Raw genomic sequence first — 15,484 nt, 5'->3', positions numbered from 1 at the left:
GCATTATCACTAGATCTATTGAAATGTAGCATAAACTAAAACCCAATAACTATTAGAGATGTTAGTATAGAATATTTACCAGTGCAGCAACGTGTGCATCTTGTAAAATATTTCCATCAGCTTCCAATCTGGCAACAGGAAACTCGGGAAGATGTCCAGATTGTTTCTTGCCAAGCAAGTCACCAGGTCCACGTAATAAAAGGTCCATGTTAGCGAGATAAAACCCATCTGATGATTGCTCAAGTACTTTCAAACGATTTAGGCTACTGGCAGTTGATGCTAATAGTATACATTTTGACTGCCTTGTTCCACGTCCAACTCGTCCTCTGAGTTGGTGTAACTGGGCAATTCCAAATCTCTCAGAATTCATCACTACCATCATAGATGCATCTGGAATATCAACACCAATCTCAATTACTTGAGTGGCAAGTAGTATATGCATTTCTCCAGTCCTAAACTTTCTTAATGTTTCTTCTTTTTCATCACTTTTCATTTTTCCATGTAATAAACCACAATTATATCCTTGAAACCGGGATGATATAACTTCAAGATCTGCAGAGGCTGCACGAAGCTGAGGTAGCTGCTCAGAAAGTTCAATAATTGGATAGACAAGATAAACTTTCCCCCCATCTTCCAAATCATCCAGCATCATCTGTCAAACATACCATTACATCAACTCGAAGAAAAAAAATGAACAAAACCAATCTGGGTTCTAATCTTATCAACATAGAATACATCTGATGCTGATTCAGAGTTGATCAATTGACAGATTATGCTTGTAAAATAGTGGACAGAGGTCAATGTGTATAATAGAGCTTGTTAAGTCAGGTGAAAATGGGGGACTTTGGTGAAACTCGTGTGTCTAAACTACACAATGGGTTCTGGATTATATAGCCAAAGAATAATAAATACAAATATAGCTAGTGTCCTGATTACCAGAATTACTTGACTCTTGACTATCCCGATTTACACAATCAGCAAGATAATATTTACATAGTTACTACTTGTACTAACAGTGACTACAATTACCACAACTCTTCCTCAAGTTGGAGCATATAAATCATATACACAAAGCTTGTTAATATGTAACTTATTAAAGGACCTCTCAAAAACTAAGTAAAAACATGTCAGATGATCATTTGAGTGAACAGAGCTAGTGATGATGCCTCCCAATCTTATCTTCTCTCTAATGAAGTGACAATCAATCTCAATGAGTTCAGTCTTTTCGTGAAACACAAGATTGAAGGCAGTGCGTAATGCTACCTGATTATCACAAACTAGAGTTCTCTAAACAATTGTTTTAGTCAAATAAGTTTGCAAACGGCTGAAGCCATGGCCCGATATTTTGATTTCACACTTGATCTTGCAATCATATTTTGTTTTTTACTTTTTAAAAATACCATATTATCCCTGATAAATGCAGTAACCACAAGTGAACCTTCCATCACTAAGGAACCTACCCAATCAACATCTAAGTATCCAACAATCTGGGTGTGACCTTCGTCCCAATTGATAAGACCTTTTCCTATAGCACCTTTGACATATTTAAGATAGGAATTGTGGCATCCCAATGTACAATGCAAGGTGCATTGAGGAATTGATTACAAATGAGATATCCGAACAAATAACCATGAGATAGTTCAATTTCCCAATTAACCTATATTTTCCTGGACCAGAAAGTAGCTCCCCTTGATTAGATAGGAGTTTAGTGTTTAGATCTATAGGAGCATCCACTAGTTTTGCATTCAATAGATTGATTTCTTTAAGAAAATCTAAAGCATATTTCCTCTATGAAATTACAATAATATCCTAGGATTGTACTACCTCGATTCATAAAAAGTACCGAAGTTTGTCAAGATCTTGATAGATCTATCTAGCTGGGTTATGTGCTGAATTTATGTGTGTTTTAGAGCTAATTAAGCAAACTTTGATTGCCTTTGCTCCGATTTTCCAAATTATGCTGTAAGTCAAGTAAAAAGACATGGTAGCATGGGCTGATTTTTGGACAGTTTCACTTGTTATCAATGTTTTATACAGGAAAGCCCAATTGAAATTAGTAAGGAGAATGCATTGAGTAAGGCAACTAGAAGCCCACATGTCCCAAACCAAAAATCAGAAAACTTTCTATGTATGAAGCAAGGGCAATTAAGGAAAGTAGAAATGAAAAGAGGAGTATATTCTCTTCAACAAACTTCAGCAACGTTTGCACATAGGAGATAGAAAGAAAAAGCTATTTGCAATGAAAATACACAAGACAAGCAAAAGAGGGGAGAAGTTCACACGCTCAAAGAAAAATCCTTCCATCCACACAATCAATACTGTTTTGAGCTGAAATAAGAGGTGCCTTTGGATCACGATTGGTGCCTTTGGATCATGATTAAGGGAGGAGAGCAAGGGTTGTAGGCTGTTTTCTAGATCTATAAATAGGAGATATTTTGAGAAGAATGAGGCTAGCCCTAGAAGAAAGGAAGTTCAGAAAATCTCCAGAATCCCTTCCCGTTTAGTTTTACTTGAATATAAAATAATATGTTGTGTATTAATCTGATACAAAGAGTTACAATATATAGAGACCCTAATCGACTTAAGTGAGTAGCCCAGAACTAATCACAAAGGAATAATATTTACAGATAGGAAATAATCTAATCATATCTAATCGTATCTAATCATATCTATTCTAACACTCTCCCTCAAGCTGGTGCGTATATATTGTGAGCACCAGGCTTGCTACAAATGAATTCAACCCGAGGACCTCTAAGAGCTTTAGTGAAGACATCCACTAATTGACCATTAGAGTTGACACAAGCTGTCTTGATTTCTCCTTACTGAATCCTTTCTCGAATGAAGTGACAATCAATCTCTATATGTTTAGTTCTCTCATGAAATACAGGATTAGAGGATATATGTAGCGCAGCTTGATTATCACAAATGAGTGTCATGGGTTGTTTCTGTTCACAAAGACGAAGCTCCTGAATCAACTGCTTTAACCAGATTAACTCACATGTAGTAACTGCCATTGCACGATATTCAGCTTCTGCACTAGATCGAGCAACAAGTTGTTTCTTGCTCTTCCAAGAAATTAAGTTTCCTCCAAAGAAGACACAATAGCAAGAAGTAGAGCGCCTGTCTGAGGGTGATCATGCCCAATCAGCATCTGAATAACCACAAATTTCTGTATTTCCCTGATCTGAATACAACAAATCTTTTCCTGGTGCTCCTTTGATGTATCGGAGGATCCTCACAGCAGCATCGCAATGAGAATCACAAGGGGAATCAAGAAACTGACTAGCCGTACTAACACCGAAAGAAATGTCTGGCCTAGTCACCGTAAGATAATTGAGCTTCCCAATTAGCCTCCGATAACGACCAGGATCATATAACGGCTCCCCCTATCTGGGCAATAACTTGACATTGGGATCCATGGGTGTATCAATTGGTTTACACCCCAACATACCAGTCTCTTCTAGGATATCCAAGGCATACTTCCTTTGAGAGATAGAAATGCCCTGTCTAGATTGTGCTACCTCAATTCCCAAGAAGTAACGCAGCTTCCCGAGGTCCTTTGTTTGAAATTGACTAAGTAAATACTGTTTTAACTGACGAATTCCAGCTTGATCACTCCCGGTGAGGATGATGTCATCAACATAAACTAACAAATAGATGCACTTATCAGGAGATGTGATCCTATAAAATACAGAGTGGTCAACTTTACTGCGAATTAAGCCAAACTCCTGAACAGCAGAACTGAAGCGACTGAACCATGCCCGAGGAGACTGCTTGAGACCATATAAGGATTTGCGAAGACGACACACCTTCCCAGACTCCCCCTGAGCAACAAAACCAGGTGGTTGCTCCATATAAACTTCTTGTAAATCACCATGAAGAAAGGCATTTTTGATGTCAAGTTGAAGGAGTGGCCAGTGACGAACAGCAGCAAGTGCAAGAAATAGGCGAACTGACGCCATCTTAGCGACCAGAGAGAATGTATCGCTATAATCAAGGCTGAAGATTTGAGTAAAACCCTTTGCAACTAGGCGTGCCTTGAGTCGATCAACATGGCCATCAGGTCCAACTTTCACAGTAAACACCCAGCGACAACCAACTATAGACTTCTCTGGAGGAGCAGAAACAAGGTCCCAAGTGCCATTGGAATGAAGTGCAGTCATCTCATCAAGCATCGCTTGGCGCCACCCTGGATGGGAAAATGCTTCACCTGTGGTCTTAGGAATAGAAACAAAAGAAAGACTAGAAACAAAGGTGAAATGAGGTGAAGAAAGACGGTCATAGCTCAAAAAGGTATAAAGAGGATAAGGGTTACGGGTAGTACGTGTACCTTTTCTTTGAGCAATAGGAAGAGCCTTTGGTGAAGGATCCGGAGGAGAAGAATCAACAGCAGTGGGCGATGAGTCAGCAAGAGTCGAGTCGACAGGAGGCACAGTTTTGCGACGCTGATAGGTGAGAAGTGGACGGTCCTCAGGTATAGAAGCAATAGGTTGCTCATCTGGAATAGAAGCACCTGCAGCTGGCAAAGACAAGTCAAGAAAAGGGACAGGAAGAACATGATCAACCTGTGACAACTGAGATGGGATAGAATTAAAGGGTTGTTGATCATGAAAAGTGACATCAGCGAAAACTAAGTAACGCTTAAGATCGGGAGAATAACAACGATAACCCTTTTGAAGACGAGAATAACCAAGAAAAATACATTTAAAGGCTTTGGATGTTAACTTGTCCTTACCAGGGGTGAGATCATGAACAAAACTGGTACAACCAAAGATATGTGGGGATAGAGGATAGAGAGGAACATCTGGAAGCAATAAGTTATAAAGAATGTCATTATTAAGCACAGATGAAGGCATACGGTTGATGAGAAAACAAGAGGCAAGGACTGCATCGGCCCAGAAGTTAAGAGGAACATGCATATGAATAAGAAGAGTCCGTGCAGTCTCAATGAGATGTCTATTCTTACGTTCAGCTACTCCATTTTGTTGTGGAGTGTGAGGACAAGTAGTTTGGTGTAAAGTACCCTGTTTGACTAAGAAATTAGAAAAGTCCACAGAAACATTCTTTAGCATTATCACTACGTAAAATACGAATAGAGGCACCAAATTGAGTATGAATTTCAGCAGAAAGTTTTTGATAAATAGAAAACAACTCAGAACAGTTTTTCATTAAATAAATCCAAGTACAACGTGAAAAATCATCAATAAAGGTAACAAAATACTGAAAACCTAAAACAGACACACTACGACTAGGACCCCAAATATCTGAATGAATAATTTAAAAAGGAGCATCAGCTCGTTTATTGACTCGATTAGCAAAGGAGGAGCGTATGTGCTTTCTTTGCTGACATGACTGACAATCTAAAGTCTGAAGGCCGGATAAAAGAGGAACCATCTTCTGTAATTTTGAAAGACTAGGATGCCCGAGGCGACCGTGGATGAGTTGTGGAGATTCTGTGAGAGAACAAGCAACGGAAGGACTCGGCACAACCAGGTAAAACAGACCCCGTGACTCACGGCCCACTCCAATCGTCTTCCCCGTACCCGGGTCCTGCACAGAAACAGAATGGTTTGAGAAGGTGACAATACAGTTAAGAGAGTTGATCAATTTACTAACAAATATTAAATTATAAGGGATGTTAGGAATGTAATAGACAGATGTCAAGGTCAATGAGGAGGTTGGACAGATTTGTCCAATCCCATGAACAAGAGCCTTAGTGCCATCAACAAGGGTAAAAGAGGGTAAATTATTAGAATATGTAAGGGATGAAAAGAGTTCCTTATTACCACAGAGGTGATCAGTAGCACCTGAGTCAAATATGCAAGGGCCAAGTGATGCAGAATGAGAAACACAAGCAAAGGGATTACCAGTTTCTGAAGCAGAGGCCTGAGACTGAGGAGAGACCTTCCTGAGAAGGGTCTGGAATGCTGCATAGTCTTCAGAGGAGAGAGAGACTATACCATTTGAAGCAGAATCCGATTGAGCTATATTAGCAGTATGAGGTCGCAGGTGAGGATACTTTGTATAGCAACGTTCCTCATAATGACCAAGTTGCTGACAATAATGACAACGAGGTCGCTGACCACGTCCTCCTGGGCCACGTCCTCCCTGGCCTCTACCACGACCACGTCCACCTCCAATGTTCCCGCGAAAGTTAGTACGGGAAACTAGAGCAGTGGAATCAACAACAGCAGACGATGCAGGAGCAGATTTCTTGTTAAGATTCACTTGAAGAAGGTATTCTGATATATTATAGAATTGTAAATAATCTATACAAAAGGTTCTCTATTTAAAGAGAATACTTGACCTAATTTTGACCTAATGGGCTTGGCCCAATACAACAAATAAATGACTAAATAATAACTAGATAATTATTATTTACAACACTCCCCCTCAAGCTGAGGAATAGATATTTATCATTCCCAGCTTGCTAGTAAGCTCTTGAAATCTGTCTGAAGAAAGTCTTTTTGTCAATACATCAGCTAATTGACGCCCAGTGGAAATGTATGGAGTGATAATCAACCCGCTATCAAGTTTCTCTTTGATGAAATGACGGTCGACCTCAATATGTTTAGTCCGAACATGTTGAACTGGATTATGAGCTATACAAATAGCGGACTTATTATCACATAGCAGCTTCATAGGTCCCTCACATTTTATTTTGAGGTCCTCAAGTACAATTTTTAGCCACAGTAACTCACAAATGCCTTAAGCCATAGCTCGAAATTCAGCTTCTGCACTTGATCGGACAACCACATCTTGTTTCTTACTTCTTCATGTCACCAAGTTACCACAAAGAAACATACAATAACCAGTGGTAGAACGACGGTCAGTCACAGATCCAGCATAATCAGCATCAGTGTAGACTTCTAAAGAGAGATGGCCATCACGCCGGAATAATAATCCTTTACCAGGAGTAGCTTTAAGATACTGAAGAATTCTCTCCACTGCCTGCATGTGTTTCTCCTTTGGATTGTGCATAAACTGACTGACAACATTAACAGCATAAGCTAGGTCTGGTCTAGTATGTGTCAGATATATCAATTTCCCAACTAGCCGTTGATATTGTCCTTTATCAACTGGAGGACTCTCCTCTTCATAGCCTATCTTGTGATTCTGCTCAATAGGAGTATTAGAGGGTTTACACCCGAGCTTTCCTGCTTTTTTGAGAAGATCAAGAACATATTTTCTCTGGCTGATAAAAATTCCTTTTTTTGAATGAGCTACTTCTATCCCTAGGAAGTATCTCAGTTTCCCAAGGTCTTTAATTTCAAACTCAGATGCTAGTCTTGTTTGCAGAATATGTCTCTCCACAAAATCATCACCTGTGATAATAATATCATCAACATATACAAGGAGCACAGTGAGCTTCCCATCTTGGGAGTGCTTAAAGAAAAGAGTGTGATCTCCTTGACTTTGTTTGTATCCTAAAGTCATCATAACCTTAGTAAATCTTCCAAACCAGGCACGAGGTGACTGCTTCAATCCATACAAGGCCTTTTTTAATCTACAAACTTTATTTTCTCCATTCACAGAATCAAAACCAGGAGGGATTTCCATGTAGACTTCTTCTTCTAACTTACCATTAGGGAAAGCATTCTTCACATCAAATTGATTTATATCCCAATTGTAATGAGCAGCAAGGGATAACAAGACTCTCACCGTATTCATCTTTGCAACTGGAGCAAAGGTTTCTTCATAATCAATGCCATAGGTCTGAGTGTAACACTTGGCGACTAATTGAGCCTTATATCTCTCAAGAGTGCTATCAAAATTATACTTTAGGGCATAAACACATCTGCACCCTACTGCTTTCTTTCCATTGGGTCTATCAATAACCTCCCATGTTTTATTTTTCTCCAATGCATTCATTTCCTCTTGCATGGCTTGAGCCCAATTCTCATATTTCAATGCTTCATGTTCTAATTTTGGGATTGAAATAGAATCTAGTGCTGAAACAAAGCTTTTGTGCTGCACAGAAAGATTAGTAGAAGAAACAAAATGGGAGATAGGATATTGAGTACAAGATCTTTTCCCTTTTCTTAGGGCAATAGGTAAGTTATCAGAAGCAGAAGCAATGGGTAAGTCATCAGAGGTATCAGAAGAAATAGGCAAATCATGAGAGGCAATAATATTAGAATCAGAAACAGGAAATTCAGGACTTACCAGTGGTACAGACGATTGGGGTTGCTGGTGAGACAGTATGGGTTGTTTCCTCCCCTGATATACCAATTCAGGTGTCAAAATCTTTCGTATCTCAGGTGTATTTGAAGGTTCTGACACACCAGGAGCAGACACACTAGGAAGAGGTGTAGGAGTAGACAAGGACGATCCAGACTCAAAGAAGGAAGGGGATGAGTCTTCTGAAGAACTGTTCTCCCCCTGAAGATGAAGAGCAAGGAAATAAGATTCAGATTCTTGAAAGGTGACATCCATAGAAAAAAAAAAAATTCGACTTGGTGGATGATAACACTTGTACCCCTTTTTATAAGGGGTATAACCAAGGAAGACACACTTAAGAGCACTAGGATCCAACTTACTCCGATGTTGTTTATGAACATGGACAAAGGCAACACAGCCAAACACTGTTGGTGGAAGGCTCTGCAATATGGGAATAGAAGGAAAGAAGGAAGTCATGGAATGAATAGGACTGATATTGTTAAGGACCCGTGAAGGTAAACGGTTGATCAAAAAGGTTGTAGCTAACACAGCTTCTCCCCAATAAGAACTAGGAACAGATGTCTGGAAAAGTAGCGCTCTAGCAACTTCAAGGAGGTGACGATTTTTCCTTTCAGCAACCCCGTTTTGTTGAGGGGTATCAACACATGTGAGCTCATGAATCATACCTCTGTCTGAAATGAATTTTGACAGACGTTGGTTGACTTACTCAGTACCATTATCAGATCTTAGTCTTTTAATACACTTACCAAACTGAGTCTCAACCATGTGATGAAACCGAATAAATATCTCTGGTACTTCAGACTTGTCTTTCATCAAGTATATCCATATTACCCGAGTACAATCGTCAATAAAAGAAACAAACCACCTTGCACCTGAAACACTATGCACTTTAGAAGGGCCCCAAACATCAGAATGGATAAGAGAAAAAGGTTCGCTGCTTTTAATAGTGCTAGAAGGAAATGACACTCTATGGTGTTTTACAAATTCACAAACATCACAATGAAAGGTCTCAACCGACTGATTGAGAAACAGAGAACGGAACATAGACTTCAATAGACTAAATGGTGGATGTCCCAGACGCTTGTGATGGAGCCAAATCATAGACTCTGCAGTAGAAGGATGACGTGTCATTAATAGCTAATTTTTGCTATCATTTATAGCATGTTTTGGAAGGAGATGATACAACTCATTTTGTTCATTAGCAACTCCAATTGTCTTCTTCGTGGTAAGATCCTGAATAACACAATGAGAAGGAAAAAATGTGATAGAACAATTCAAATCAGTTGTAAGTTTTTGAGTGGAGATAAGATTAGTAGAAAGCTGAGGAACATAAAGAACATTCTTAAGAAACAAGGAAGGTTGAATTTGAATGTTACCAGAACCAATAACTGATTTATGGGATCCATCAGCTACGGATATAGTATGACTACCAACAGTAGGATGATAAGAACAAAACAACTCAGTACGACAAGCCATATGATCAGTTGCACCAGAATCCAAAATCCATGAGGTTTTAAAATCAGTGCAAGAAGCAAGAAGAGATGTAGAACATGTGTTCTTACCAGATAAGATCAAAGAACGGTCATATGGCTTACACATAATTATTTAGTCATTTATTTGTTATATTGGGCCAAGCCCATTAGGTCAAAATTAGGTCAAGTATTCTCTATAAATAGAGAACCCTTTGTACAGATTATTTACAATTCTATAATATATCAGTATACCTTTTTCAAGTTGGTATCAGAGCCTCGCCGCCCCCCACTTTCTCTTGTGGCGTTTCTTAGCACAGGTAGGCTGAGCCTGTTGCATTGTCCACTCTTCAAGCCCAATGGGCTCTTGTGTGAGGGGGCGTGTTGAGATATATAGTCCCACATTGGTTGTATGTGCAACTAATGTGGAGTTTATAAGGCCTTGGGCACTCCCACCTTTTGAGCTAGCTTTTGGGGTGGTGACCTCAAGGTTCTTTACAGATTCAGAAGACGTTGATACGTCATTGATAGATCAGGATCCCCACTAGTCAAGATAGTATCCCGGACATTATCATATTCTTCGAGGAGAACAGAAAGTGTGGCAACCATAAAGAGACGTTCCACCTGTTTCCGATATGCAGAAACATCAGTAGGGTAAGGCAACATATCCAAATATGCCTGCATCAAAGATCGACTTTTTCCAACATATGTCTCCATCTGAATGTCGGATGATTTGCTCAGTTCCATAAACTGAGAAATGATGAAATAGAGCTACTGAATATCATTAGTGTAGTGTAACGCCCGGCCACTTCAAGAATTAACGACTATCCCCACATACTAACACGAGACTTTTCAGTGTGCTTTTTCCTCACTCGCACACTTTCCGAGAAAACTTCCCATGAGGTCACCCATCCCAGAATTGCCCCAAGTCAAGTACGCTTAACTATGGAGTTCTTCCGTTCCGGGCTACCGAAAAGCAGATGCAACTTGTTAGTATAGGTAGTACCAATTAATTCTTATAAGTTATTCCAAACTGTGCAGTCTCATACCTGCACAGTCTTTGGAATCCCTCTCTTTCGAGTGTTGATTCGATTCATTCGTTCATGTAACCCCCCGGTGAAAGCCTGTCAGGAGCCGCTCCTTATCTGTGCCTCTTTGCACCGGCGATCACTCCCCGACCTCGTCAGCGCTCGGGATGTTACATGCCCACCAGCTTCCGCCTGGTTCGTTCTCGAACCACACCGTACTGGAAGAGAGGCCTGCTCTGATACCACTTGTAACGCCTGACCACTTCAAGAATTAACGACTATCCCCACATACTAACACGAGACTTTTCAGTGTGCTTTTTCCTCACTCGCACACTTTCCGGGAAAACTTCCCAGGAGGTTACCCATTCCCGAATTGCCTCAAGTCAAGCACGCTTAACTATGGAGTTCTTCCGTTCCGGGCTACCGAAAAGCAGATGCAACTTGTCAGTATAGGTAGTACCAATTAATTCTTATAAGTTATCCCATATTGTGCAGTCTCATACCTGCACAGTCTTTGGAATCCCTCTCTTTCGGGTGTTGATTCGATTCATTCGTTCATGTAACCCCCCGAAAGCCTGTCAGGAGATGCTCCTTGTCAGTGCCTCTTTGCACCGGCGATCACTCCCCGCCCTCGTCAGCGCTCGGGATGTTACATGTAGAGGTTTTTTGCTTCCTCCCACACTTCAGTGCAAGTTTGAAAAGAATAGAAGATGTTCAAGATGACTGGATCAATAGACTGCCAAAGAATACTCAGAAGCTGGTTGTCAATCTTTTCCCAATCAGATTTTTCCTCCTTAGGAACATCAGTAGACTTAGTCGTGAGATGGTTCCCATGTCCCTGTCCAAAGAACCAAACTCGAACAGAGGTGGCCCAGTTCTTGTAATTAACAGAACCCTTCAACTTTGAAAAGGTAATGGGCCCAACATTGGTGGAGATGATATGGGGAGAATTATTGACAGAAGAAGGTGGAGAACTGACCTCCGAATGAACAGGAGAAGTTGCTGCCATTATATTAAATCACAAAGATATAAACCGAGTAAATAAGAACGAACCTGATCACCGATCAAGAAGAGGTGCGCACCAAAAAATCAGACCCACAGAGAACCAACCACAGATCCGGAAAGAGGAGGAGGAGGCAAGCTTCTCTGTCCAAGACCGACCGGAAAAAGCTGCCGGAACAGTGCACACGCGCCGGCAGAAGGTGGCGCGTGAGGCCCACGCGCAGAGGAGATGGGCGGTGCGTGACGGCGCGTGAGGGATGCGTTGGTGACCAGACCTCCACAGACTTGGTCGCCGGGAGGAGATGGTCCTGATCGCGTGTGGTCTGGGCTGAAAACTCGCCGGAAAACTTCTCCGGCGGCCTGAACAGTGGCGGACGGTGGTTCCGATGGCCGTCGGAGGTGCTGACGCGTTTGGAAAATTACTCAGAAGGGGCTTACAACCCTAGATGGCTTGCCGGAAGGACGCATGGCCAAGAAAAAGGACTCCTAAGCAGTTGGCTTAGGTTTTAAAGCGAAAACAAGGTTTTTAAGTGGAAGCGAGGGTCCCTAGAATAAAATAATATGTTGTGTATTAATCTGATACAAAGAGTTACAATATATAGAGACCCTAATGGGCTTAAGTGAGTAGGCCAGAACTAATCACAAAGGAATAATATTTACAGATAGGAAGTAATCTAATCATATCTAATCATATCTATTCTAACAATTTTCTTGTAGGAGATGTGGTAATAAAATAGCTGACCAATCTTTTCAATCAGATTCTTCAAACAAATAAGATGTCTGATGTCCGGAGGAAAAGTTTGTTTGTGCCTATTTACAAAAACAAGGGAGATATTCAGAATTGTTCTAACTATAAAGTCATTAAGTTTATGAGCCATACAATGAAGTTTTGGGAGAGAGTTATTGAACACCGCTCAAGAGAAAGACCAAGGTCTCTATAAATCAATTTGGTTTTATGCTGGGAAGAAGTACCATGGAAGCCATTTTCTTGATGCAACAATTAATGGAAAGATATCGAGAAAAGAAGGACTTACATATGGTGTTTATAGATCTAGAGGAGGCATATGATAGGGTCCTAAGAAAAGTTTTACGGTGGGTTCTTGAGAAGATAAAAGTATCATCAAAGTATGTAGACGCAATCACGGATATGTATGATGGTGCTACTATATGTGTGAAAACTTGTAATGGAACATCAAATTATTTTCCTATCACGGTAGGTGTACACCAAGGTTCTGCACTAAGTCCTTATCTCTTTGCCTTAGTTATGGATGAACTAATGAAAGATATTCAAGAAGAAGTGCCATGGTGTATGCTTTTTGCTCATTGATGAGACCAAGGCCAGTGTTAATAGAAAACGAATTGTGGAGAAGCACGTTGGAGTCTAAAGGATTTACGTTAAGCCAGAGCAAGACTGAGTATATGAAGTGTGAGTTTTCTCTGGCAAGAGATAGAGATCAAGACTCCTTACATTTGCTTGGACAAGAGGTACTCAAGAAAGATGCTTTCAGATATCTTAGATCAATTTTGCAAAAAGGTGGAGAGCTTGATAAGGATGTAAATCATAGAATCAAAGCAGAGTGGATAAAATGGCATAAGGCATCTGGGTTTTTGTGTGATTGCAAAATTCCTATTAAGCTAAAAGGAAAATTTTATGTAACAGCAGTAAGGCCTGCAATGTTATATGGAGCTAAATGTTGGTAAGCACATAAGCAACATGAGCATAAATTGGAGTAACGGAAATGAGGATGTTAAGGTGGATGTGTGATTATACGAGGATTGATAAAATAAGAAATGAATATATTCGATGAAAGGTAGAAGTAGTACTAGTGGCAGAAAAGATGAGAGAACATAAAATGAGGTGGTTTTGGCATGTAATGTGAAGACCCTTGGATGCTCCTGCAAGAACAAAAGGTTGTTACTAAGAGCTTTACATTAAGATAGGTAGAGGTAGACTGAAACTTACTTAGAAAAAAATAGTAAAACAAGACTTAATAGAGTGGGATATAGATTGGCGGACGGTGTGTCTTAGGACGGAGTGGGGAAAAGTCATAAGAATGGTGGAGGGTTAGACCCAATTTTATTCCTACGTTCCAGACTATCCTCTTTTTTGTCTTTTTCCTCTTCATCCCCCCTTCTTTTTCCCTTCTTTTCTTTTATTTCATTTTTCCTTTTAATCTTTTTCTCTTACCTATTTATTTATGTGTTTATCTTTTTCTTTTTTTTTCCCTATATTCCTTTTTTTTTTTCTTACCTTCTTATTCTTTTCTGTCTTCCTATATATCCTTGTTTGTGTTACTTTAATTTATTTTTCCTTGTAATTGTGTACTGCTTTTTATAGAAAATATTATATATAAATATATATGCTTAAAGTTTATTTTTATAATTATTTTATCAATCTCATCGTACCTTTTTTTGGGGTTCATCTACCATCGACTCCAACTAGTTTGGGATAAAGGTGTGTTGATGTTGATGTTGTGTGTGGTCTTAGACAAGCTTCACAGCATGAGCTAAGCTTTTCTATGATAGGGAAATACAAGTACCCAAATTCATGTTTGTAGCATTTTGTTTTTTAATGTTGTAGCAATGAACCATTTATCCATTTCAATACTTAATGTTTGATATTATGATTGACGTGTATCAAAAACCTCAATTTTTTGGTGGAAAGCATCACTTCTGGAACTTGATATCAGACAGTGTGTAGTGGTTTTTGTGTCTACAATTATTTCACCAACATTCTCATAAATGAGTTGCAGCAACACTCACAAAAAGGGTTTTGAACTTTGAACCATGAATTTATGGAATTAGATCTTGCATGGGAATGTATAAGATAAAATTCTAGGGAATTACATTAAGTTGTCAGAGGAATCGAGCTTAAAACATGGTAACCTGAGTACTGGATTTAATCGGAAAAGTAAACTCCAACCAGTTCTTCACGATTTGCCAACTTCATTTATAGTGTTTCATTTTTACAATTAATTATTGTTATTTCATTCTTAGATTCTGAAAAACCAAAAAGTGTGTATTGTCCTTATCTTACAACAATTATCCTTTACAACATTCATTGTTCTTGATTTCCGTTGATTTATACCACTATTCTTTATTATTTTTAATATCAAGTTGTTGAAGTGGCCAGTGGCGAATAGTCACCAGAGAGAAAAAGGCAAACGGATGCCATTTTCATTAGTGGTGAGAATGTGTCTCTATAATTCAAGCCAAATATCTGGATACACCCTCTAGTTACTAGAGGAACCTTAAAGCAGTCAACACTCAATCGTGCCATCCAGACAAATCTTAATAGAAAAAAACTACCGATAACCAACAACCAACTTTCTAGGATGAATAGGAACCAAGTCCCAAGTGCCACCACTCTAAAGTGCATTCATCTCATCAATCATAGTCAGTCACCACCCAAGATGGGATAAAGCATCACTTGTAGTCTTTGGAATACAAGCTGAAGGAAGAAAGACAAGAATAATGTAAATAAGAAAATCGATAGTAACTCAATGTAACATAAGGAGAAGGATTACAAGTTTAGTGTATACCTTTTGCAAAGCAAGGGAAGGTTAGACCGGGGAGGCAATGACAAAGCTGGTAAAGCAGTTGGAATCGGGTCAGACTCACTATTCTTCTTGCCTACGTAGATGATATCATTATAATAGGGGAATACCTAATTGAGAAATGACTACTACAAGAAAGGATGACTCTTGGAATAGAGGTTTCCTACTCCAAACAAGGTATTTTTATCTCTCAAAGTTAGTATGTTCTTGATCTCTTTAAGAAAGTTGAAAAACTTGGGTGTAAAGC

At 39.5% G+C, this 15,484-nt stretch overlaps 1 protein-coding gene across 2 annotated transcripts in view; it reads right to left on the bottom strand.

Annotated features, from left to right (window-relative positions):
• Positions 1 to 15,484, bottom strand: part of LOC133294577 (ATP-dependent DNA helicase homolog RECG, chloroplastic) — a 53,229-nt gene that overhangs the window by 377 nt on the left and 37,368 nt on the right. Inside the window, exon 16 of one of the 2 annotated variants that reach the window (XM_061493262.1) lies at positions 80 to 652. In XM_061493262.1, coding sequence (XP_061349246.1) covers positions 80 to 652 — 573 coding nt within the window. Of the gene's footprint in view, positions 1 to 79; positions 653 to 5,260; positions 5,551 to 15,484 lie in introns of those variants that run through there. The other variant, XM_061493264.1, reaches the window with a different exon arrangement.

This window comes from Gastrolobium bilobum, unplaced genomic scaffold, assembly GCF_033153095.1.
Source record: "Gastrolobium bilobum isolate Gb01-03AN ecotype WA unplaced genomic scaffold, APGP_CSIRO_Gbil_v1 utg23415, whole genome shotgun sequence".
Lineage (NCBI taxonomy): Eukaryota > Viridiplantae > Streptophyta > Magnoliopsida > Fabales > Fabaceae > Gastrolobium > Gastrolobium bilobum.
Note: the sequence above shows the minus strand (reverse complement) of the source record. Positions and strands in the feature narration are given on the sequence as shown.